Here is a 27,747-nt window from a genome sequence, read left to right on the forward strand (position 1 = left end):
AATGACTAGTTAGCTGGTGGCTAAATGGTTCAATGACTAGTTTACTGGCTGCCTTGTTGGCTAACTGACTGGTCTGTCGGCGATGGGATTACTGTCACTGTGTAATCCTATATGACTGAGTTACACACACACACACACACAAACACACACACACAGTGTTTATTAGCCACAGAAAGCGCCACAGGCAGATGAGCTGATGATGTCATGCTTTGCTCTGATTGGTTGGTCCTAACTTCCTCCTCCCCCTCTCTCTCCATCTCTGCATCTCTGTCTCTCCGCCCTGCCTTCTTCTCTCTGTCAATCCTCGTTCACCCCATCTCTATTCGAAACCGCCCATCTCTTGCTCTCTCTGTCTTCCTCCTTCCGTCTCTCTACCTCTCCTCTGCGCTCCACTCTGCTCCTGCCAGGCAGATGATGATGGTGGTGATGATGATGATGTGACACTGTGGCCAGCCAATGATCACACAAGGAGAGAGAGGAAGGGGCGTGTCCTGAGGCTGAGCTGGGAGCTGATCGATGCTGAGAAGACTGAGGAGGAAGAAGGGGAAGAGAGGGATGTAGAGGAGGGTGGGGGGGAGCTTGTCCAAGCTAAAGAACGCACACAGTTGGCTAAATAAAGGAGGGGAAGAGGAGGAGGAAGAGGAGGAGGGAGGGAGGAAGCTGTCGCCTGTTGGAGGGAGATCAACCTGTGCTGTCATGGACAAATATCGACCAAAGAGACCAACCACCCTGGCTCTGTTTCCCCAGCTGCCACAAGCCGGCACCCAGGTAGGGAAGCTGGGAGGATCCCCTGTTTTTAAAATGAGCTGGGAAAATTGGTTACAGTGTGTGTGAGTGTGTGTATAATCATGGGTGGATCCTGTGTTTAGAATGAGGCAGCAGTGGCATCAAGATGAATAAATGGTCTACTGTGTGTGTGTGTGTGTGTGTGTGTGTGTGTGTGTGTGTGTATTTCCTGGGAGGATCCTGTCTTCAGGATGAGACAGCATTAGGTAGCTTTGTATCTGTGTTTGTGTATGCTGTGTGTGTGTGTGTGCGTGTGCTGGCGGTGGGTCAGTTCTGAAAATGGTTCAGCTGTAGCTGTAAGTTGTTGTGCTTCAGTAAAGAGGCTCCTGTTTCGTCTACCTACTGTTTGCAGTATTCTTGGAAAATTACCTATATTTTGAATAGCAATAATTAAGCAAATAAGTCAATCTATATCATGTAGCTGTTTTCTTTTGCTCAAGGACACTGACAGAACACTGGCTGTTGTGAGGACTGACCCTGATTGCGCTGTTAAAAACGAGAGCCTCCAAGCTGTTCTGCCTTCTTGTGAAATATATCCATGTATATTTAAAATGGGTCAGCTGTAGCAGCATCTTCTAGTAAGAGAATAGAGGAAGAGGCTAATATAATACCAAGTCAAAAGAGAAATATTTCCATAAAATAAGTCTAGATGATAGTAATGAGTTCTCTCTGCAGGGAGCCAGCAGTAGTAGTATTGTGGTGTATCCCTTTAAAGTAATGGCATCCTGTTTATTGTGTCTGTGCCGATCAGAGCGGAGTCATTTCTCCCTAACCTGGGTTTCCCTTCAGCATCAACATCCGAATGACGTTCCTTACAGTTCCATTGAAATTGATTTCACTGTTGTTATGACTGCTTTTGTCTATTATGGCCCAAATAATAATATAATAGAAATAATACAATAGAAATACAGTGTAGATGGTCAGATGTGGTCAGATATTATTTAACAAACAATTTTATAGGCTCGTGTTGGGGTTCAAATCCAGTATCAAATCGCTTAACAAATCTAGCTATGTTTAGCTTTCAACAGTTGCATTTGTTAATTAGCTACAGTTGATAGAACATGCCATTGATGATGTTTGTCAGTTTCACTAGTGAAAGCAATAGTCGGAGAAAAAAGGTTTGATAAGAGATTCGCTGGATTCACAACCTAGTAAATGCAGAACTATCCAAAACTAACCCTAGAAGGCAAAAATTACCCTTCTCTCTTCCTGTCTTTCCTGTATTTCATCTATCTGTGAGGATGACATTTTTTCAAGATTGTGGCCTAATTCATTTCAAAAACTTGACTTGGATTTGTTCTGGGGATTAACACATGCTTGTCCTGCTGGATTTCAGAAAAGTTAGCACAGCTAACTCAATTCTGTTAGCACTCAGGCGAACATTTAGTTAGCTTGTTTTATTTATTATTGGTAGTTTCAGATTAATTGCAAACGCATGAGTCAGCAGATATGTACTAAAACACCAGCTGGGGCCAATACCTTTTATCAAAGTTCTGACCTCACGTCTGGCCTGCTCCTCTAGCTTGTGACTCCATTGAGGTTTCTTTCATCTGCGTTTCTGAAAAATGTATATGTCTGCATTCTTGCCCTCCCTCTTACAGCATGCACTCTTGAAACCCTTGGTAATTTCAACAAAGTTAAACAACAATTAATTTGTTAGCGTTCAAAAACCTACAGATTCCATTAGGTTCTACCAGCAGAGTGCGTAATATGTCACTGTTACACATGCTCTCTTGCAACATTTTAGCTATATAACATCTGCACCGTTTGGACCTAACCTGATAATTTTACATTTTAATTTTGTTTGAACTAGACACGTAAATAAATGTTCATGTGGAAAAGTATAGGGGCGACCCCGAATAGTCGAAGATTCGATAGGAGGAGCCTGATTCGACTCCTAATCTCACCGTCAAATCTTCACAGAGACATTATGAAACAAGGATCATACCATTTTGGCTATATGGGGGTGCTCAATGTCTGTTTTTACACAGAACTGCTGTTTTTCTCCCAATAAGTTAATATGCAGCATATTGTGACATAAATATCAACATAGAGTGCTGTAAATAAACGTGAGAAAAAAGAAGCTTTTAATAAATCTTTATAAAGTGTGTGAATAAAGTTAAAACTGTAACCCTAACCCTTAAGGTAGGAGGCGTCAGTGCGCATGTGTGGCGTAGCGTGTGTGTGTGTGTGTGTGTGTGTGTGTGTATGGTAGAAGAGGGGGAGAGAGACAGAGCACCAGCAGCACCGGTGACGTGCAGAGTTTTCGATTCATTTATCACCATTGATGAACCACACAATGAGTATTAAATGGTTTTTACAGTACTTGGAATAGACCTGCGAGTAAACTGCGACGTGCATGCAATGCACACAACTCTGCACGAGACCCTCGGCAGCCGAGCAGAGCCGAGATAAAAAGGTCAACAATAAGCCTCAGTTTAGCTGTAAATGTACAGTGTGAGTTACACTGACTAATGAATAGAGATTGCAGCTCTGCAGCTTCCCCCCGACACACACACACACAGATTCAACTATCAGTCGACTATAGGTAATCCTTGACAATTCTGATTCAACTATGTAAATTGTTAGTCAGGGACACCCTTAGAAAAAAGTGAAATGCACAACATACTGTTGAGCATGGTTATATTCCACTGCTGGAATGAAGGCTAATCACCTTTGACACCTAACACATTTGCACACAAACATTCTTGTCAGATACTGGATAAAATGGCCATTGGACAAACTCAACTACTTTTATAGAATCATTCTTTTAAAGAGATGTATAGTATAACGTAACCAGCTAAATCACGGGTACATCAAGTTCCAGGTGTGGAATGCAATTCATTCTCTGTGAAGAGGACATCTTTAGTGGTTTGGCTGCTCCTCACAGGTTAACTGTAATGTGACGTTATCAGTAATGATCTTACTGTAACAGATCATTCCACAGTAAATGATCCACTGTAACCTGACATAGAGTAGGAAGATGATCTGCTGACAGGCAGATATACAGTAGAAAGGTTATTGTGTCATCAGTTCAGTCTCTTCCTTAAGCTGCTTGCTAAGAATGTCTGCTGCCTTTAATGCAGCAGTAAGTAAAGACCTGGTCTCAGGGGATAAAACATGAATGAAAATGAGGAACAAATGAGGAACTAATTGCTAGAAATTACTGCAGAACGAATCAGGAACTTCCCTAATAATACCAAATGGAGGACTATATTGATGACTGACTGGAGAACAGACTGGCCTATAACTAGTAGCCTATGTCCTATAACATAAGGGTGGTGATGGTGCAGTGGATAAGACACATGCCTTTGGTGTGAGAGACCTGGGTTCGAATCCACTGTGAGACACCAATGTGTCCCTGAGCAAGACATGTAACCCATAGCAGAGTGTGACCTCTGACATATACAGTATAGCAATTGTAAGTCACTTTGGATAAAAGAATCAGCTAAATGAATAAATGTAAGTAGTTATGTTACTCATTATGTTATTACATTACTTACTTATTACCCCCCAAAAAACAAAGCAGTCTTGAATATCATATTCATAACAGCAGCAAGGAGTATGGTTTTATGTATAAGAGCAGTATTAAGTATTTTTACAAATCATAAAACTCTCTCCCAACGAGTACATGCATCACTGACAGTCGCCGCCAGAGTTTCTTTCTGTAAGTTTCATGTTGCTGTGCTTCTTTAGCAGATGCTTCAATAAATTAAATGTAGAATTGTTTGCGGTTGAAAGCATTTTGCTGGTCACACAGAGTTTCCAACAAACCACAATGTTCTTCGCATCTTAGACTCTGACCCAATAATGTCAGTAGCAACTTCCAGCTGTGGAAAGAACACCTCTCTCTCTCGTTCTCCATTCTTCCTTTGGCTTTTTGGCTAAAAGCTGACGCCACACATTCATGCAGTCACATCAAGCATGGGGTGCTCAGTAATGCAGCGTTATTTTGTTTAGTAACTGTAATAATATTACTGTCCCTTACACTACTAAATAAATACAAATATAACAGACTATCATGCAGTGCAGCTCTCAGTCATTCTGTGCTGCTTTCAGATCTGTTTCTCCTGTAGATCAACTTTTCTCATGTAATATCATCCCTGCTGAGGCACCATGATTTAGTTTTCCCTCCTCTTTTGTGTCTTTGTTTGGGGAAGTAACCTCTTTAAATGTGCATGTGGCACCTTTTCACCTCAATGATAAATGAATACATTTTAATTCAGTTAGAAACTCCTGGACTTTAATAGCTCCTGTGTTTCAGCAGGTTTTCTGCTCATGTTCACAACTTTCTGCACATTCAGAATCTGCAAAGAAGTTGTAATATTAAGAGAAGAATAATAATAAATAATAATAATAATAAATTTAGGCGTCAAGGGGTTAAGTCTACCTGCCTTATACTCTGCTGTGCATTATGTTATTGCTCCACTGGTAGTAGGGTAGCCACTGGTGTACCAGTGGTGGTATATCATAACTTAAAACCTGTTTTCAGGAAAGTATTAAGATTGATACTAATGGATATTTTAATAAGCAATTGAAATCAGTGTGAACAGATGAACCCACTCTCTCTTTATCACAACTCAACAGACTAGTGGTCATATTGTCGTAGCTATGACAATAATAAACATAGGCCTACAATGACAGTGAGACCACAAAAAAATAGGTTTTTAGAGGAACTTGTGAAATGTGAACTGTATACAAATCAACATGCCCATATCTTATTAACTATAAATAGGCTAAAACAAATGCTTTGATTTGATTCAATTTGAAAGACTTTTTTTTTCCATGAACATCATGAACATCAGTGGACCAGAAGTAGTAGGTCTTGTGTGCCGTAGTGGAGCATGTTAGGCCTGCTTCCTTTTATAAATATTTTCTTGTCAGAAGTACACTACTCGTGCAGCACTGACTAGCTGTTTGTCTTTCAAAAGCTACAGTAAAACTATGAACAGGACTGCTCAAAGTTCAGAGTGATGAAGAGCTCCCTCCTAATGAGCTCCACAGAGCACCTGTTCTTGCTGTCACTTTGTTGGTCATTCTGGAAAATATCCTTTCCACATAACCAGTGGATGCTGCCATGCTTATAATGTGGCTGTTGATGGACAGGATGAGAAATTGCAAATGAACTTAAGTAAAGGGTGGTGTGAACACAGACATCTACAAACATTTAATATATCACCGTTTTTATGATTGGTCAGTAAATATATTTATGTATTTATTTTTTCAGTTTTTGTTTAGCCTATTGTTAATTCTATAGTATTGAAGGATGCAGTTCTATAGATTGGTTAAGCTTAGCACATGGTTGCTTATTTTCTTCACATAGGCACTATGTTTTGATAATTAAATGTGTATTAAATAGCCTCACTCTCGTTGTCGTCTGCTTTCGTTTCAGAGGGGACGTGGGGTGTTTCTCGAGCTGCCGCCGTTATTTCAACTCGACTCCTCGACAAGAAACCCACCCTTATCTGACTCTGATTGGCTCTGAACTGGTATTAATCAAACCAACAATAGCAGCGAGTATTACACAATCTGGGTTAGAAAAGGACAAGTATTCACAGAATGCGGGTGGGATGATTTGCAAGGGATGCTGCATTAAAAACAACTCGGAAAAACGAGACAAACCGCATCCCGTATTGATTCAAAATGGGACGCGCTATTCAGTTTTCAAATACGGGACAATTCTGTATTTTAAGGGACGGGTGGCAACCCTAACTGATAGTATCCCCTTCAGACCGTTTGGAAACCAAAACCAACTAACAACACTTGAAATCTCACCACAAATCCACACGCAAACTTCAGCACCTTCGCAAACAGAGCAAGTTTGTGCTTCAGTTTTTCGATGTTGATATTGCAAAACTCGGCCACAACTGTCTTGATTCACAGTGCATGTGTGTTGCATCAGCTAGGTGGAGTTGATGGCTTTGCGAGGCGACGTCATCAGTTATGTTGTGTATATTATTTTTTGTGTGAAATCATTGCGTGAGTCTCATCACTTTTTATTCTCACAAGTTCTTGTGGCATGAGATCTTGTCACACCACTTCTAGGTCATTTGGATAGATCTTCTGGGGACCATCAATGTGTGTACAACATTTCATGAAAATCCATCCAGTATATGTTGAGATAGTTCAGGCATGGCTTAAAAAAGAATGTCCATTTTCTCACAAGTCAAGCTAAACGTAAATCTTTAACATTATGGAAAACAAAGTCTCTTTTTCTCCACTTTTTCTAATCCCTGGAACTTAATAAATCTTTTTCTTCCTTTAAAGAGCTTTCAATCATTATGTGTCATTAGGCACTCTCTCCCTCTTGCCCTGTTTACACCTGCCATTGACTTTCCCACTGATATTCAATTTACTTTCTAGTTCAACAAGACGTGCTCCTAGGTGTTGCTGTCTGGAGCCTGCTCTGCATGTTAGCTTCACAGCAGCAGCTGTAGCGACTGTATGCCAACCCACAGCTTAGGCAACGTTGGTTACATTACTTGGTGTGTCGTTGTTCGCTCTATATCATGGTATTTCTCATTGTGTTGCATTCTCCAGAATCGCTTAATCCACCTTTACGTTGAGCCTTTCTCAACTTTTAGTAGTGTTGCTGGGCACCTTTGGAGTCTCTGTAGCTCAGCAGGTGGTATTGTCATGAATAGCAGCATGTTCATCATTTGAAAGAAACTAATGCACACACTCACACACCACAAACTACAAAGACATCAGTAGCCTTCAAGATACTGAACTTGCCCAAGGCAAATTCCTTGAAGCAAGATATTTGCCACTTCGACACGCAGAGTGGGTCGCCGATCTTGCTGTTAGTGGGCTCTACCTCATGAGCCAAGCGTTTGCCCTGCTCACATAACAAGAGAACTTAACAACTCTGCTGATGTCATGAGAAGTTTGGGAGGAAGACATGTTTTTCTGCACAAGTTTGGAAAGTTTGCGTCAATAGTTTTAACAAGCAAATGAACCAACAGGCCAATATTTTCCTTTTATACTCCCGCAACTGCATTCTTACATTATCACAGCTATTATTGGGTATCAGACAGAAAATTATAGCTGGCCTTGACTAGACTGTTGTTAAGAATAAAACTGGCTCCATTAGATTTTGTCTGCACATTAAAAATCACCACAGACTGTTGTAACGTCAGGCTGTCATCATAGAGATGTGCTTTACACAGAGAGAGATACTCTGATTCTCCCTGGGTGCGTTCAAATCACCTAGTAGTTCCATTCTGAGTGGACTGCACAGGCTATTCTGCCATTTTAAAGATTCAAACTATAGGGAGCAAGACATGCTCAGTTCTGTTCAGAACTGTACAGCTGTTCATCAGTTTGCCAGAGGTAAGCCCTGTATGACATTCACAATTTGATTTACATGAAATTTTTACGCTGTGGTCCACGCTTGATGTACTGAGAGATAACGCATAATTAGCGGGCGTTCTCTAGCGCCACATAGGGGACACAGGAGGTAATGTTTCACTCCTTTATGCAGCATCCCAAGCGTGTAAAAATTCAGAGCTGCGTCGACCTACCACTGGCGACTGAGCCGCGGCACCAATTCATAACAGAGGTCATATATTGCATTCTTCATATAGAGCAAGTTTACACTGTACTTTGTAATATGAACAATTATTATTTTATTATTACTTTGTTGATGCATTCCAACAATTTCTTCTTTTTTAAAGATATTCTTTGGGCATTTTGTGCATTTATTTGAAAGAACAGTGGATAGAATGAGGAAAGAGGGAGAAAGATAAGGAGCCTTTTTCATGGAGTGCGCACTCTACCAGCTGAGCTAAACGCGCCCCACATCCACACAATTTCTGAAGTGGGCAACTAAAAACATAAAATACATTTAAAAAATTTTTTTAAATGTTCATTAAATGTGCCAGTTTAGTATTTTTATTTCATTAGTCTGGCTTTAAATCAATTTGGAATATTAGTGTCTGTGAGTGACCTGACTTGAGTTTTTAGATTTGGAATATTGGCATTTGGTTTTTAAATTTCTACATTGAGTATTCTGGAATGATTATATTTCTTTATGTGTGTGTGTGTGTTGGTTTTTTCTCTCACACTGCTGCTCTGTCTCATTTACTATCTCCAGGACTCCATTAACAACAACTCTTTAGGCAAGAAGGACAGCTGGAAGGACTCCCGCTCTTCCTCCCCACACATAACAGGTATGGACAGTAAAATAAGTCTGAAAAAAACAAACTAACATAAAATAGAAATTAATAAAGAAATAGATAATTAGTTTGAAATAACAAAATGGATACAAATGTCATCTCTGTGCTTCAAAAGACTTCAGCAACAAAGCTGTGTTAAGACACAAGAAAACCCTGACACTCACGTTCATAGAGATGAGTTCCCCCACTTCCACGTATTTCTTGTCAAAAAATGTTTGTTAGTTTTTCTAGCTTAAGTACAGTAGTTGCAGGAGGGGTGCGAGTCCCTGTGCAAACTTTGCATGGGGGGCCCTGATCACTGACATGGATCCACACAAACCACAGTGCAACGCACATAAACACTGTAGTTCGAGTTCATATGTGCAGCACAATTTGAAAGAAATGCATTGGTTTACATGGAGATAACCATTGCAACGAAACAGGTAAACATTTATGGACAGCTATAGGAATATGTGTGTGTGTTTTCTTTACTTGTTAAGTTGCGTCCCAACAGTATTGTTTTCACCTTAAACAGCAAGCACATTCAACCAGCAAAATTATCCATGGCTTTTAAATAATCTTGGAAGATTATGTATTATTTGGCGTGATTTGGCGCCCCTACTGTTTCAGAGTGTACTTCACCGCTGTCATAAACAAAGACAGCTGTACACGTGCATTTGTAATCATTACATTACTTCGTACGATCAAAAGTCGACAACTTTGCTAACACAGCCAAACATCAAGCAAGTGCAACAACACAAGACATAGCAATATTACTGACTAGTCCAACAAAAAGAAGGCCAGCTCAGCATCTGTCTCACAGCCTTTTATTTAACAAAGCTCTTGGCAACATCATCAGCCTCTTGCTTGGTCACTCTCTCTTTATCTCTTCTTAGCTTCCTCTGCCAACGTCCTCTTCGTGCTCTTTACCTCTGCCATTAGCTAAAGTTATGTCCGTAGAGCTCGCTGAGCCCGGTTATTTTGCCCGTCCGACTCCAGCATGACACCACTCTCGACCAGCAGTGGCATAATGTTCCTTGAACCTTGGGTGGCATGCTAGCCAACAAAGCTAGACAGCAATTGACGCCGGAGTATTTAAAGTAACGTTACCAGTGTTCGAGTATGTTATCTAGTAAGTTTGCTAACATAATCTCGAGATTTATAGCTAGCTAAACCTCTGTCCGTGAAACATCTGGCTGATTTTGCTCAAGCAAGTGCAACAACGCAAGACACAGCAAGCCAGCAAACAAGTTATTAGTGACTAGTCCAACAGCAAGAAGGCCAGCTCGGCATCTGTCCTGCATCCTTTCAGCTCTATTTAGCTCACGCCAATGAGTAAAACCCAGTCGCATTTACTCTTGTCTGGTTTCTTGCTCAGTCACTCTGTCTTTTTCTCTTCCTCCAACGTCTTCTTTGGTCTCTTAACAGCCTCTGCCATGAAATCCGTACTGGGAATAACGAGCTAGCATCTTCCAAAGAACTTACATTGTACATTTTATACTTTTTGATTGCTGTAGAGTTGCATTGGTGCCGTAAAGCATCATGCAGTTCTCACGCTAGATTTCCTGCACGGATTCCAGTATTACACAGTGCAATAACAGACGCCATTCACCCTATTACAAGACAGTGTATCATCAAAAGGATTTTAAGCTGTTTTTTAAAGATAAAATTACTACATAATGTTACTTTAAAGCTGCAGTTGGAACATACACAACCTTCCACGTCTCTCTCTGCTGCTCAAATCACTCCGCTAAGCCCCTCCCACCAAACCCACCAAGGAGCCAATTGACTCTTTGCCAAGCCACCCCCTGAATACACAGCTGGCCAATAACAGCGCAGTATAGGACTTGCTCCAACTGAGGTCCCACACTTTCATGGATGCGCATTGACTCTAATGCAAAAAGAGTCATTTTCTAGCTTTTCCTGGAGCATCTTGTAATAGTTACAGTCATTACCAGAGAGGTTGAAAGGAAAAGTACGACTTATTCTCCTTCCAAAACCTAAAATAAATCCGGCTGTGGATCGTTCCTAATGTAATGTTAGTTAGCTAACGCTAGCTAGCTTACTACTGAATGTAACGTTATAAAATCCAACTGTTCTGCTTTTTAATGATTGTAATAATGAATAGAGGCCTACCCTGCTTTACAGGAACAGTGTTGATCATTCATATCGTTGTCTTTTGTCTCAATCGTCGTGGCCGTTCCGCGGGGCTTAGCGAACGGTCAATTGCCCTTCAAAACATTAATGATAGCTCTGTTCCAGCAATTACTGCAGTCAAAATGTCTGAGCTGCGTCCAAAAATCCCACCCTATTTTCCATATTGTGCACTATATTTAACCCCTGCCATTTAATTAAGTGTGGAATTTAAGCACTTTACTAGTGCCCTGAAAAAAAGTGTCCATTCATTATATTTGTACAACTTTTTGCAAACAATCCCACAATGCAATGTTTCACATTTTATAGAAAATTGCAGTTGTGTGTGTCTACACCTAATCTAATCTAATGGCGGTTCGTATGTTTTAATGGGTTTTAATTGGGATATTTTTGTCCATATTTGATCTACACAGTGTGTGTTATACCTATTCTGCAACATGGGATCAAAATTTTTAACCTTGAAAAACCTATCTGCCTTTTCATGTGTGTATGATAACAAACAAAAGGAACTTTCAAATAATTGTGTGGTAGGACACTTTCAGAAATGTCCAGTGCATTCAGGCCATTGTAAATGGTTGACCATTACAGGCAAACATAGTTAAATACATGTTTTGGAATTAAAAAGTATAGGAGGCAAATGCGTAACAGTGACAACAACACTCAAGGAAGAATGTTCTTGAAATATTTGAAATGTGTGGATTTTTCCTCTGTTCCTGTAACTCATATCCTGGATCAACTGCTTACTGTAGGCTAATCTGATAATCCCTCTGCATACATCTGGTTGCCTAATACATAGTCTGATACTTTTGTTTGTTTTCGTGTGTGTGTTAAGGGGATCTTACACCACCGGGTGTCAAACCAAAGGCGGAGGACAAGGTCCAACACAGCACGCGCCGCCCCGCCCTAAAATCTCCCAAAACCAATGGAGCCAACAGCAGAGCCAACATTCAGGCTGCTGCCACCACCGCAGACATACGTGCTCGACCGCGGGAAAGGCCGGTGTCCAGGGCCACATACACACAGTCCTCCAGCACACCGAGGAGTCAAAGGAGAGGACGAGTAGCAGGAGGAAGAGGGGTAGGAAGAGGAGTGACAGCAATGAGAGAAAGAAACCTGGGGGACATCAGAGGAAAAGATGGAGTGTCAGCAGGGAAGGAAGATAGAAGAGGAGGAAGACTGTGTGAGGAGTCCAAGGGGAAGGAGAAAGAGAGGAATGGACATCAGAGGCCAAGAGAAGCAAATGGACTGAAAAGCCAGGGGGCTGATGGGAAAGGAAAAGTAGTTGCTAAAGGGGGTAACAGAGGAGGGGGACTGAAGCCAAATAACATACTGTCTGACCAGGAAGTTGTACTGACAGCGATGGTGGTCCCACGCACACCTGTAGCGCCAAGAAACCAGGACAAGACCCAAGATCAAGGTAATGAACCCGTTTTTAGAGCGCAGGGTGGTGGGTATTGGGTGGGTGCCAAAGGGCGGGTAGTCTCTAGCAACAAGGACATTTTCACTGGCTTATACACTTGCACCTTTATTCTGCGTAATAAGAGTGAATCATTTCATTTCAATACAGAACAGGGAAATGGTGCAGTTGTTGAGTAAATTAATTTGATTGAAAGAATTTCTAAAAACCAAAAGCCACAAAAAACCCCTAATATTGATCAATGTAGTCCCAAGGAATTATGCATTTAATTGGAAATACATCTACTCTGTAGATTACACTAGCAATTCAATAGAAGAAACCAACTGAATGCTGCCTTCAATTCCCCTGTTATTATAACCATATTAACTGTACTTTCCAGGAGCCTTCCTCTGAAATTACACTTACAAATGAGTTTGGTTCTAGGAAATTCCAAAGAAACTATGCAACCCGGAAAAATAACTTAAAAAACGTAGTGTATTTAGTACAGTGTCTTATGGTATAAGTCATGTAAGTTTTCCCAAACTGTTTACTAATGAAAGGGTCAGGACAACTGTGGATGACTTGAGGGTCGGGAGATTCATCTGAAAATGTAAAGCTGTGCACGATGAGGGCCACAAGAGGGCCTCTTGGGAATGAGCATTTCTAAAGATTTAACACTATGTACTGATCTGTAATTTCATTTAAAACTGAAAACTGTTTTTCATTTTCATTTTTTGGCACCTTGAGGGCAGAAGATAAAGCTGCCTGCTGCTGGTATCGTGGTTGATGAAAGAGTCAAGTTGCGGGCCAGAAAACTTAGAGTTGTAGGGAACTGCAAAGTTGGTGATAATTCTCTATGGTTTTGCCACTACTAGAAACCCCTTTACACACACAAAGTTATCTGATCCATTGTCCTATGAAGAAAAACATTTATTGGTGCAGATTTATAGTATACAAAAAAGTCTGTACCACTCCAATCTACGATTACTGGCCATTAAGCATGTGTAATGGAACCTGAGCCTTGCTTAAGGGAAAAATATAAACCTGTGTGTAGTAGCTGTGTAGTGCTTTTTTCCTGCTAAATACTACAAATACTACATATATGTAGTATTTGAGGTGTTCACAAATCCATCCAACCACAGTCCATATTTTATTCCCAAACACATTTTTTTCTATTGCTCCTTAAGTCTACCCACTGTCCATATTTTGTGTTCTTAGGCCAAAACCATGACAGGACTCAGGACAACCCCTCTGTCCTCTCTCGGTCCAGCAGTGAGGGGGGGTCAAACAGAATGTCCCTCAGCTCAGACACAGAGGGCCCCCCACCAGGGCCCCTGCATCCTTCTCTATCCCACCGAATTAACCCTGACATCAGTGAAGAAGAGGGGGAGGGAGATCCAACTGCCTGTGTTAACACCCAGAATGGTCCAACCCTCTGCCTTGCAGGTAATGGAAACACAGAGATGGACTGTACCAAATCAGAGGTGGAAGCAGGGGGAAGAAAAGATGACAATAATACTAAGGTGGATGGCACCAACTCTGTCACTGAAGGAAACTGTGTGGCTGCTCATACTCTACCAAAGAGTGAAGGTAAAGCAGGGTTAAATTTTCACACTGCTAAATACACTCTGGTGGTCGATGAACACGCTCAATTGGAGCTGGTCAGCATCAAGGACTGCTTGCATGGTTTCGAGCACAATGATGACAGCGATACAGAGACGGTCTATCAGTCAGCCAATGAGGAGGAAGACCCAGAGTATGAGGAGGAGAGGAAGAGGACAGAGGAAGCAAGGAAGCAAGGTAATGATACATATTCATTTTTAGCATGGCTGAGCACATTTCTGTCACAAATCAGTGAAGTTACATGAGTTGGTACAACAGTGGCTAAAAGTAGATTGCTTTTTTGCTAGTTTGTTGTAGGGCTTATATATGTACAATGCCAGAAATAGGTTGTGGCAATGAGCCGCTTGACCGAAGGTGAAATCAAACCTATGCCATCTGGTTGCATGGTTGCCAGTTTAACCTTCTCTTGTTTTGTGCTCTAAGACAGGAGGAAAGAGGAGGAAAAGATAAGAAAGGAGGAGGAGACGAAGAAGAGGAGGGAAGAGGATGTGAAGAGGAAGAGGGAGGAGGAGGTGAAGAGGAGGAGGGAAGTTGTGGCAAGGATCTCTAAGCAGTCCAAGGTAACGTCAACCACAACTTCAGAGGAAGACGAGTCCAGCCGAGGAAGGGTCGGAGCTTCCAGAAGCAGGAAGTTCCTCAACCTATTTGCCAACAACAGCAGCCATTACAGTGCCACTGGTTTGTATATTCTCCAAATATTTAAATGGTAAATGAACTTGTTCTGGTCTATCAAGCACTTTACAACACATTCACTCATTTACACACATTCATACACAAGGTGTCAACTGCTAAGCGATTTAATTAAAATAAAATAATGATTTGTTTCTAAACATTACTATTTAGGTGATACATGTCTAATTAATGTTCGGGCTCCTATGACATATGTTCATGACATCAGGTTCAAACTGTACAATATCAGCTCTGTCTCTGGTTGGGTCAGGAAAGACAATGGCCATCGGGTGCGACAATCAATTGTTTTATCCCGCGTAGTGTGTCATAGTGGACTCAACCGACGCCGCATCTGGGACGACTCACGACGTCACAACGTCATGAGGAAATGACTGTTAGAATGTTTTTTGCCTTCAACAAAGTGTTCGGTCACGTCCATGACGTTGACCAACAGGAGTGCAACACACCTAGCATGTTGTTCATGCCACTAGGCGGAACTGTGAAACACACCGCCTCAGACACCATTGTTTGTTTACATTTTTGATAAAAATGCTCCGTATCTGTATAGCGCCTTTCTAGTCTTCTCGACCACTCAAAGTGCTTTTACACTACATCCACATTACCTAACATTCACGCATACACAAGCAATGATTGGTTGGGGACCAACGAATGGTCAATCATGTCTCTACGCAAAGTCCACACAAGAACTTATGTCTCTATAAAAAGCAAATCTTACACAATGAGCATCTTAACACATGAAAATATTGTGTAGCCTGAACACAACACTAGTAGAGCTAACCAATTAAAGTTGCTTTTGTCCATCAAATAAGACTGTATGCATCATAGTTCAGTTCTGCAAATTTATATTGTACAGACAGTGAAGACAGAGAGGGAATATGATCTGAGGTTATCAGTATATGCATTAATACCAAAATACCAAAAATGATTTAGTCTTGACAGGACTGAAATACAGTATACATGTTGAAAGTTGGCTATATTCATCACCTCTATATGTGTCTTTGCATACAACCTTTTTATTTTAGTTGGTAATTGAGTATGTTGAGGCTTCAGTTGTCAACTTCGACATGTTCGAGGGCTGAAATGTAAAGAAATGTACCATGCTGTGGGATAAATATACAAAAAAAATTCAAAACTACCTACAAAAAAGACATTGGAAGTAGTGAAATTAGTTACTGAGACCAGATTGTAAAGTGAAAAAAAACTAGACATTAGAGACGATATAGGTCTTCATGGAGCCGGTGATGAGCCACCATCTGGTGTAGCCTGATAATCCGACTGAATTTCTATTTGTCATTTGTTTGTCACTATTTTCCATGAATTCAGCTCACTAGAGATGACATCCCCTGTAGCACAGTGACTAGAGAATAGGCATAGTGTGGATACATCTCTTGCTATTGTCTGTTGTCAGTAATTCGCGTTTGAATGCGGCATAAATCTCTAGAGAGCTGGAATAATCTATCTGTAAGGCAGTAACATGCGACTAACAGCCACTATGAGCCATCATACTGTAGTTTTAAGTAGCTACTGAGAAGATGTCAAGCACATCATGTCATTGCCACAAGCTCCAAAAACTCTCACAAGTCGTTTTTGTAGTTACAATGCTACATCCCTATTTTAATCCTGCCTACAATAATCTGACCAGTGAAATGTTTCTCCAACTGCTGAGAGCAACACCAGGCATTTTTGAATTGAACTAATCTGAGATCAGAGGTCTGGGACTAAGCTACATCTAGTGGCCAATAGTGATACTAATGTGTTCACTTTAAATAATTAGGTGTTGAATTTGCATGATATTATAACATATTTCAAATCATTCTGATGGCATTTATTTTTGTTTGGAGAACATTTAAACAAAACATTGGCATAGTAGGCTATGTGTTTCTTTCAGCCCATTTATTCTCAGGGTCCCCAAGTTAAAGGGGTGGAACTTCAGTAACGGTGTGCATTAATGTCACCCCCAGTATCCTTTTTCATACTAACACCAGGAGTCGGAAAAGTAAAAATGTTCCAAATCTCACACACGGGGGCTCCAACAGATAACTTGTATATGTCCGTCAAAATTGGATCACTTGAGTTTGTGTTTTTTCACTACAGGATGAATAAGAAAGCAAAACCAAACTGTAAGCTGCTGATTGTGTGTATAACATCATTGCTGTTATTATTCAGGTGCTGGGTCATTTGGTGTGTTCTCCTGTGTTTTGGATGGAGTGGAGAGACAGCAGAGCCACAGAGCTGTCTACAGGTTAACACATATGAATATACACAAACTAATTGTGACACATCCAAATAAACATTACACTGAAATCTGTATATTTTTATGCCTGTTTTTAGGTTTGTCCCTCGGCATGCAGATGAACTGAAGCTAGAGACAGATGACCCAGTATTAATGCTGAACCAGTCTGAGGACCTGTGGTGTCAGGGTTACAACATGAGGACTGGAGCTACCGGTATATTCCCTGCCTTCTACGCTGTCAGCGTGGCCAAAGATATTAACCAAGGTACAAGATCTGGACTGTAAAAACACCACCATCATCAACAACATTTGATCATTAAAGATTCTTTGTTCTCCTTTCTTCTCGCAGTCCAGAAAGATGGTTGGATAGAGCAGTTCCTAGTGCGATTCCTGGGTTCAGTTCAGGTCCCCATCCACAAAGGCAACGACGTGCTGTGTGCTGCTATGCAGAAGGTACAGAAACTCAGGCATTGTACAACAGAACCACACAATGAAATCTCATTATCGGTGATATGGTGGCAAGTAAAGACAACAACCAAAGCTAATAGCTGCAAAGTACAACTGCTTTTTAAAAAGAGCCTGTCCTTTTTGTCCAATTTACCTAAGTATAGCATGATCAGATTAGACTTGCTCTTTTGTCTTTACATTATATATATATACAATACAACTTTTATGTTATGGAAGTAAGTAACTAAGCATTGACCTACCAAAAGCACAGGCTACTTTTTCTGATTTATATTTTATTTGTTACATTCATCCCTTTTCTCCTTTCTAAATGAGTAATAACAACAGGGGAAAAGGAGCCAGGGTTTACACCCACTTTCTAGCTCTCTTTTTCATGCTTGTCACAACAATTTCTGTCCCCCTTTAACTTGGGGACCCTGAGAATAAATGGGCTGAAAGAAACACATAGCCTATGCCAATGTTTTTGTCTAAATTTTCTCCAAACAAAATTAAATGCCATCAGAATGATTTGTAATATGTTATAATCTCATACAAATCCAACACATGATTACTTTAAGTTAACACTTTAGTGTCACTAATGGCCACATGATGTAGCTTAGTCCCAGACCTCTAATCTCAGATGTGTTCAATTCAAAAATGCCTGGTGATGCTCTCAGCAGTTGGAGAAACATTCCACTGTTCAGATTATTGTAGGCAGGATTAAAATAGGGAAGCAGCATTGTAACTAGAACCTGGTGCAACACTAGGCATGTCTTCTAGCAGAAGCTGTCTGGAAATGTGCACTATTCCCGTATTTAAACAATATTGAGTCTCAACTTCTCTATACTTTGGATTAAGCACAGGCCAGGCCAGTTTAAAATATATTTTTCAAAACCAGCCCTGGTGCTGATAGTCAGAGCTCCACAGGAATGTTTATTGACTGATTTACTGATTATTTGTGCTAAAAGGTGGCGTGTAACAGGCGGCTGGCTGGTCAGCCTCCCTCAGCCTGTGTGCTGGAGGTCAGTGTGAAGGGTGTGAAGATCAGCGTCCAGGACCAGTGTCACTCTGCTCACAGGGTACGTATACCTACCTACCCACCTACCTGTCACACTTTTAAATCCAGCTAATGGTTAACATGCAGCAGGTACTTGTGAACCCAGAACCTAAACTTGTAACACAGTCAAAGCCAGCCAAATAAAAACATGGTGCTGGAGGAATAGAGAGAGCCCTTGGACTGGGTTGGGACATAACATTAGTTTATTTGAGGATTTTTATTCAGGATTTAAAGTGCATCATAGCACAGAGAATGACAAATTACCTCCTAATTGCATCAGACAAAAGACTTGTTTCTATTAGAAGGTAGAAGGTCAATTTATCCATCACATTACAACAGTTTTTACAAATGAGATCCAGTTTGTCTTGTTAGATATTAGCACTGCATTTGGCACCTCTGACCATCACATCCACTTACAGAGAGTATCTATCAGATCGATCTCAGTTTGTACATGTAGTGACGAATCCTCCATCTACTCCAATGTTAGTCATGGAGCTCCACATGGTTATGTGTTTGGACCAAACCTATTCACCTTATGCTTCCATTGGACAATTTTATGAACTTTGATGATGACCCAACTATATCTATTGATCAAGCCAGATGAAAACAGGGAAAATCAGTTAGCTGTAAAAACCTGGATGAGCTGCAATTTTCTGATGTTGAACTCAGACAAAACTGAAGTTATTGAACTGGGGCCCAAACACCTCTGAGACTTATTATCAACATATAATTACTCTGGATGGCATCACCCTGGCCTCCAGCAACACTGTGAGTTATCTTTGATCAGGACATGTCATTTAACTCTAACATATAACAAATTTCAAGGACTGCCTTTTTTCACCAGCGCAGCATTGCAAAAATCAGGAACATCCTGTCTCAGAATGATGCAGAAAAACAAGGCCATTTGTTACTTCTAGGCTGGATTATTCTAATTCCTTAATATCAGGCTGCCCGAATAAGTCCCTTAAGAATCTCCAGTTGGTCCAGAATGCTACAGCACGTGTTCTGACAAGAAACAGGAAATAAGACCTTGTTTGTCCCATACTAGCTTCTCTGCACTGGCTCCCTGTAAAATCCAGAATAGAATTTAAAATCATTCTTCTTACCTACAAAGCTCTTAATGGTCAGGCACCATCTTATCTTAAAGAGCTCATAGTACCTTACTACCCCACCAGAGCACTGCGCTCCCAGAATGCAGGGTTACTTGTGGTTCCTAGAGTCTCCAAAAGTAGACTAGGAGCCAGAGCGTTCAGCTATCAAGCTCCTCTCCTGTGGAACCAGGTTCCAGTTTGGGTTCAGGAGGCAGACACCATCTCCACATTTAAGAGTAGGCTTAAGACTTTCCTCTTTGATAAAGCTTATAGTTAGGGCTGGCTCAGGTAGTCCTGAACCATCCCTTAGTTATGCTGCTATAGGCCTAGACTGCCGGGGGATTTCCCATGATGCACTGAGCTCTTCTCTTCTCCTCTCCCTCTCATCTGTATACATCCTTATTCCACTAATGCACGTTACTAACTTGACTTCTTCTGTCAAGCTGTTTTTCCCATCAGCAAATCACTAAGTGGCACTACTACAAAAGCTTCTGTAGTGTCCCAGCAGACAGATCTTTTCTTTCACCAGACAAACTGTACCCTGCCTGACACCCGACCCAAGTATGTGACCATCGCCAATGTGAACTCACACTTGGCGAGGCTGACGTGAGATGCCCCTCAGCCAAACGGCTGAACAGAGCCCAGATGCGCTCCAAATGAGAGTACACCCCTGTACATACTTCCACATCCCCCAAAACTTTGGTTATAGGCCTCTGAAATGTTGGCGGGGCATTATGCAACTTGAAATGGACTCCTCATGAGTCCATCTTATTTGGCGTTATAACATCTACCTCACTTACAAATATTTATGGTTTTCAGGGTTAACTATAGAATCTCCGCCAGACTGGCGGAGCATCTCCAGCATCTACAGTATTGATGTATGTATAAGTACTGTGTATACATATGCAGAGCAGCTTTTCCCCCCAAGCTATCAGAGTTTTAAACTCAAATTCATCCTCAGCACTGCTCCACTGAATACATTTTTATAATTCTTTTTATATTCATGTATACTGTCTGCTATGTAGCAGAAGATGAGTTTAGATAAATCTGCCTGCTTTGACTCCAGTAAACGATTACCCGTCTTCCATCGCAGCTGCCACAGACACTCCCCCTACTGAACGTGCCAGGTGCGTGTTCTACGGAGGAGACTGGGACAGATCTAGCAGAAAGTAATATGGTTTTAACACATTCCCGTGCAGGGAACATTGGTGGGGGCATCTTTATTCAGACAGGGCCAAAAGAAAAGCCATAGTGCCTGATCATATGTTTTCCTGACACCCCAGTTTTCAGAGTTCATCGTGAGCCAATTTCAACACAGACTCCCTGAATTTTACTACTTGGATAATCTGTTACCATGAGGCACCCATTTTCTTACCAACAGTGCATAATAATAACCCAGAGAGAGTTATTTTGTACCTCCTCCTCAACTGGCAGTCACTGAAAGAGATCGGATTGCAGCATAAAATTGTGCAGTGGGGTCTGCAAAATGTTCATGCCCATTCCCAAAACAAGAACAGAGCACCCCCTGTCACCTTCCTCTGAAAATGGTAACTGAAGCCTGGATGAAGGAATCAAGAGCAGCAGTGTCATCCAGGATAATAAATGGCCGCTTTCACCTCACTTCCCAAACCAAACCATCTGAAACAAAAGGCAAAAAACAATCAAGTTCACCAGGCAAAGCTTTTTCCTGCATCCAGTCATTTATTACGTGAACCGCAAACACATAGACACAGCCAGGCCCGCACCTGTACCACAGCCCTATTCTGTCAAGACTCAGCCTTAAGAGCATAATGATCACCTTTCCAATACCCTTTTTAAGACAACAGTTAGAGAATACACACCACCTGCATTGGTACTCCCCTCAAAACAGTGAATGTGTAATTCCCCAAAGTTGCGCTTGTGCATTAAAACATAGTCATCTGCCATTCTGATCACTGATATGGTATGGGATTTTCTGTCTGCTGGAAAGACAGTTTTGCCTGTTCAGTCTGATAATGCATTTTTTCCAACGCCAAGTGCTTTTAATCTCTGCTTTTTTCTTCATTTTGTCATACTCCTTCTGTTACATAATCAACTTGTTAATTTATTTGCTGCTCAAATGTTAAACTCCCGGTTGCCAAAAAAAACGACTGAGACAATCCCTGCAAAAACAGCCAAAACAAGTCAAATCCCCTCTACCTAATCTGCCTCACAAAACACAACCAATCATTCAACTTATCTTTAACCCACTACTGTCCCCTGTAGCGCACAGCCTTCTAAAAGAACCCATTCAAGATGACGTCAGCTCATTCACAAGCCAGTTTAATGCCTTACCGATTGCGTAACGGACTGGCCCCCCCCCCCCCCCCCCGATTTGTCATAACCTGGCTTGTGACAGAAACGAAATTGGCCATGACAGAAAACTAACTTTAAACTGGAAGGTGTACAAGTTTATTACTTAACACAATACAATAACACAAAAACATTACATACTGCAGTTATCGGGTGTGCTAATCAGTGTTCTCAGATGATGGATGAAGGTGTTGTATGATGTAGAACCCGGCCAAAGCCAACCAAACAAAAAAGTAATAATATTCCAGGTTCTATTCAGGTTTAGCTCTACTTAGCAGCCTTGCACACACACACCAAGACATACGTATTTAACTCATTCACATTATTTCTCTCTCTCTGTGTCAGGGGGACCAGTGTTTCCATTTCTTCCAGTTAAAGAACATCTCATTCTGTGGCTGTCATCCAAAACACAGCAAGTGAGTCAAACTGCTTTACAGGATTATTTGATCTAATCCCAGTCCCACAAGGCCCACACTTGCATGATAAATGTATTAAACTATATTAAATTGTACCTTTTCTCACAGTCTGTTAAGTGACATTTCATTTTGATGCCAATGATGTAACGCTCACACATTTAAGCTTAGTGCTTGGTCTACTACAGCAGGTTGGCATCAATACATATTTGTAAATAAACCTCTAAACTGTAGATTTCCTGACTAATGCTGATTATTGCACTGCAGGTATTTTGGTTTCATCACCAAACACCCCGACCAACAGCGCTTTGCCTGTCACGTGATGATGTCAGAGACAACACTACATCCTCTGGCTGAGTCTGTAGGGTAAGAGCTATTATATCATATTCTATTCTGATTAATTTTCTGTTCTATGTTCTATACACATTTTTTGAATTGCCCCTAGTGGTATCTGTCCAAAATAGGGACTATTTTCTCAGTAGAAAGTAGTTCCAGTGAAAACAGTTGACAGTGTGTTCTGTGCATTATCCAGAGAAACTGGAAACTGCTGTTTTTAGAAGACACATTTTTCAGTGCTCTCAGCACTTCAAACTAACTTCCTTTCACCTCTAGCATATTGAGATGGAGGCACAAATCTCACAGATATCTCAAAACCTTCTCTCTAAAAAAGAAAGGGTTCATGAATCAACTTAAAAATATGTATTTTCATGGTAATATACCCATATTCAGACCAGAAACAGCAGAGCATTCTGGAAAATTATCACGGCTGCAACTATTTTATCTTTAGTTGTGACAATCGCAAAGTAAACTGTGATACACCATTCACAATACAGAGTAATCCACCAGTATCGAGAGCTTGCATGCATTTGATTGGCCAGCAAGCTGCCTTAGATTTTGATAGTTCTTGTCTAAACTGTGTGGGGAAAGTTTGAGCTGACGGTTGTGCTGGTAGAAAGGTCAGTCACCAGAGTCACTGGATATATCTGCTCAGGACCAGTGGTGGAAAGTAACTAATTAAAAAGTAAAATTAAAAAGTAAAATTTTGAGGTACTTGACCTTTATTTGAGTATCTCAGTTTTTTGCTACTTTATACTTGTACTCCATTACAGTTACAAGGGGAATACTGTATTTTTTTACTCCGTTTTCCTGTGATAACAGGATCATTTTCTCATGATGTCAAGATAACAAGCCATAGCTCAATACATGGGTGAGCAGGTGTGTTTCTTTAGGATAATTTCATTAATGGTTAGCTTAGTTGGTAGAGCACAGGCTCATAACCCAAGGATTGTGTGTTCAGCTCCTGTTCTCAGTGTGTGTGTTTTTAATTCTCCTCTTTAGCAAAGTTGTTATGAAGAGATTCAGGGGAATCCAATCACACATTTACCAACAGCTATTTCAAAGGTTCTGAAATAGCTGTCAGGAAGTGTGTAAACGAATTTCCTCTGCTTGGGAATGATGGGGAAATGAAAAGTCCATAGGTTGATGGATGTGGACCAATCGTTGGGATGCACACAGTCCATCATGTGCTTTATTGTGAGCATGTGAGAACTTTGTTGAAGAGGATTATGAAAAAAATAAATAGAAAAAAAGTTGGTGTTCAGTAAGGATCAAAAACGCAACCATAAGACTGTGAGTCTTGCCAACTAAGCAAACCAGTGACACTATTAGCCTCACCGAATTACCATTAAGAAACGTTCCTGCCGACCCCTGTGTTAAATTACTGTTTTGTTATCTCGAGATCATGAGAAAATGATCCTGTTATCACGGAAATACAACATTCGTTATCTCGAGATCTCCAGATAATTATCCCTTATCACAGGAAAACGGAGTAAAGATTATTTTGAATCGATAGCTGCTTAGGGCTTCCGTACTCCACAATGCTTTCCTCCACTATATTTATCATATATAATACTACAAAACAGATGTGTGCTGTCGTCTCTTGTGTTTTGTTATTACCTGTTTTCTAATCAAATGTATTAATACTCTTCTCTGGTGTCCCACAGGAGGGCATTCCAGCAGTATTACAAGGAACACATTGGCTACTCCTGTCCCACTGAAGACATCTTCATTGAATAACACCTCTCCTCCATCCACACTATGTACTGAATACTCACTATGTGCATGTAAGCCTGGTCTTACACCACAAACTGGACCACAGATATACATTCGTCAGAATACTTGCATGGTGGATTTCTTTTCATAGCTGCATCTAGTGATACAGCGAGCTTTTCCTTCCATTGGCCATGTCACGATATAAATACCTCTAAGGATGGATAGGATCACATGAGATGTCCCATACAGTGAGAACAAATGTAACATAGACCTCCCAAAACTCAAACACAAATATCTGATATTGATATATTTTATGGGCTAAAATTACTCATATGTAACTACATGTAAATATTGGATTATCGTATAGACAGCCTACAGGACTATGGAGTTAATTTACTGACAGAATGTTTATATAATCAATGTGAACCATTTGAGTCATGTATTAAAAAAACAAGTCATCAACATTGTTAGCAGCTATGTGAGGCTGTATTTAAGCACACCGGTGCTACTGCAAATGCTAATGTCAGCATGCTAACATGTGCATGAATACAATGTTCAGCAGGTAATGCTTGCCATGTCAGCAGCTAGCATTTGCTAATTAGCACTAAACACAGTACAGCTGAGGCCCATGGGAATGTCATTAGTTATGCAGGTCATGAACCAAACTGGATTAAAAGTCTGGGGCGGTTGAGACATCTCGTCTCAACATGGGGGTTCACTAAAGTTATTAAGATTCCTTCTTTGGTGGCCATAAATGTCAACAATATTTCATCACAGTTTATCCAATTTGTCAAGATATTTTAGTCTGTAAAAAATGTTGGACCAACTGACACACCGCTAATGGGGCAAATTAAAAGACCAAACATTTGATGGTCACAGCTTCTAAAATTAGAGGATTTGCTGCTTTGCTCTTTCATGTCATTGTGAATTGAATGTGTTTTTAGATTTTCGGTCAGACAAGATAAGCAATTTGAAGATCACCTTGGGCTCTGGCAACTGTTTTTGGCATCCCTTAAGCCCACGATCAGGTAGTAAAATATAAAACTGCTTCCAACAATACTTAAATCTTTAATTTGTAGTCACATTTTATGTCACGGTATGATGAACGCACTTCAGAGAAAAGGAGCATAGCCCATAGCCCATTTTTTATTGCTAGTGACTGATGGTTGACATGTGGTTAAACGTAAAGGACACTAAGTGCATTCTAAAAAGTTCTGAACCTTTAATTCCAGTTTGCAAACTTTTCTATTTAAAGGTGTGACAAGTATGTTGACTAAAATAAAAAAAAAAGATTGCACATTTAAAATCAAAGTATGCATGAATTTAACTAGTAGGAAAATTAGCGAAATGTAGTTGCTTATGTAAGATTTGTATGCGATAGATCTATTCCTGTCTAAATTATGTGTGGGAGTGCAATGGAGTTACTTCCGTTGACCAAAATGACATTCTAATGGAGAGTAGATGCATAGATCAGCCATATTGGTGGTCATGAACAGTGTGTTCACTTGGGTAAACAAGTGTAGCTACTGGGTCCAGTTCCAGATATTTCTCTGAGAATTAAGTGTTGTACGTCAAACCAGTTTCAGTTGAGACAAGCGTTTCATTTTTACATACGTATGTTGCAGAATACATTGGCCTGGAATCAAACCCATTTCACCTGCTTGGTAGGCAGATCTGCTAACCATAAACACGCACTTAAGCTATGAGAATCTAAAAACAAAGCTACACTGCATGTTTTTGAAAAGGAGGTAAATCTTCTGTCTTTAAATTAGCTTCATCCTTGACTTTACAATAAAGAAGGGCTTCTTATTTACAACAGTTTTCCCCTGCAGTTTAAAAGGCCGTGCTTTGAAGGAATATACAACAAAAAAATGGACTTGCTTGTTTCTTTGCACAGAAGACAGATAGATGTTTCCAAAAAATATACAAGTATAATTCTGAATCCTGTATCCCCCAGACTTGACAATCTACTGTTGAAGACCTTTGGAGTTGCTTTTAAGGTGCCTCATTTCTCTTTTTGCTGCTTGATGTTCCTTTTCTTCCAAATGTTGTTCCAAGTACAAATTCTTCATACAGAGTTTCTCTGGTTGAGCAATGACATACTTCCTTTAACTCTGTCAAGGCCCAGATGACACCGTGCAATTTACTGTGTGTGCAACACAACCGACTGGTGGGATGGTGGATCACTGTGCAGTCATGTCAGTCACTTTCAGCTCACACTTTTTTCACATTGCCTGCTCAAATCTGGGACCAAGATTAGGGTCATATTTACTCCTCTTGAGATTCAGTTTTTTAGCTGAGATATTTTTAAAACTAAATTCTAACATTTGAATACTTATCTTCACAAACTGATCCACGCACTGCTCTCGTTGTGTACAGACAGAGAATAAATTTTCTGATGTAGTTCCTCCCTGTTTTTACAGCCATTAGAAGCTGAGCTCCAGACTTAAAGCTGCAGCAATCTCCATTTTGAACAACAATGGATCAAATTTCTGTGTGCAATGTGAAATGAGTCACTCACAGGGACGAAACCACTCCTGGTGATAACTATTACCTCCAGATTTCTAGCCTCTTTTAGCTCATTGTTTTGGTTTTCCAGCACACAAACAACGCTCTTGTCAACCTTATTGTTTCTTGCAACAGCTTGGCAGCTATTTTCAGCTAAACGAGCTCAGATAAACCCACAGTCCGCTTCCTGCCCAGCACCAAACAGCAGACAGACAAAGCGAGCGACTATCAGATGAACATAGCGGAGCATTTAGCAGCTAAAAAGCAATTTTTCTTAGGAATTGGTGGAGACCAGAGCTAAAACAAAAGTGAGTAATGGATTTGTTTTTATCAACGTCATCCTGTGTCTGCTGAATGTGTAAAGAGACAAATATTTGCTAACCCATAAGATATGCTTTTATAATGTAATGTGTTTTCAGTTTGTCCTATTGCACCAAAATGTCCAAAATATCAGTTAAAGCTGCTTTAAGAATCAGAATTCCAGCCAATCAGATTCTGCTTGTGAAGATGTAGCACAAGCAGTTTAACTATGATATAGATTTGAGCAGGTAAAGTGAACGGAAATGAAGCCTGAAATGTTGAAATGTTTTGTGTTCAAAAAACAGTGCCTATTTTTTTCTGGTGTAGTGATGACCGTCCTCGGTATTAACTGCTGTCACACCATTCAGTCTTTTAGTTTAGCACCGGGGACCAGGAGAAACACAATTTCATTCCTCTATGTACTGTACTGCGCTGTATACAGATGAATGACAATAAAGTCTCTCTTATGACAATAAAGTCTCTACTGTCTACTACTCTTATGAGTAGTCAATC

At 40.6% G+C, this 27,747-nt stretch overlaps 1 protein-coding gene across 2 annotated transcripts; it reads left to right on the forward strand.

Annotated features, from left to right (window-relative positions):
* Nucleotides 1–398: 398 nt before the first annotated feature.
* LOC119893932 (C-Jun-amino-terminal kinase-interacting protein 1-like) lies at nt 399–27,707 on the forward strand. 2 transcript variants are annotated; one of them, XM_038706346.1, is made up of 12 exons: nt 399–768; nt 8,882–8,957; nt 11,929–12,513; nt 13,939–14,292; nt 14,539–14,793; nt 16,972–17,047; nt 17,137–17,303; nt 17,388–17,491; nt 18,451–18,561; nt 22,307–22,377; nt 22,642–22,740; nt 24,378–27,707. In XM_038706346.1, the coding sequence occupies exons 1-12, from the start codon at nt 697–699 to the stop codon at nt 24,448–24,450; spliced, it is 2,043 nt and encodes a 680-aa protein (XP_038562274.1). In that variant the 5' UTR covers nt 399–696; the 3' UTR covers nt 24,451–27,707. The 2 variants fall into 2 exon arrangements, with proteins under 2 accessions (XP_038562274.1, XP_038562273.1); XM_038706345.1 differs by having other exon boundaries at nt 400–768; nt 13,711–14,292.
* The last annotated feature ends 40 nt before the right edge of the window (nt 27,708–27,747 follow it).

This window comes from Micropterus salmoides, unplaced genomic scaffold (genome assembly GCF_014851395.1).
Source record: "Micropterus salmoides isolate LMB-PRFRI ecotype aquatic unplaced genomic scaffold, ASM1485139v1 Ms_hic_scaffold_8, whole genome shotgun sequence".
In the NCBI taxonomy this organism is placed as follows: Eukaryota; Metazoa; Chordata; class Actinopteri; order Centrarchiformes; family Centrarchidae; genus Micropterus; species Micropterus salmoides.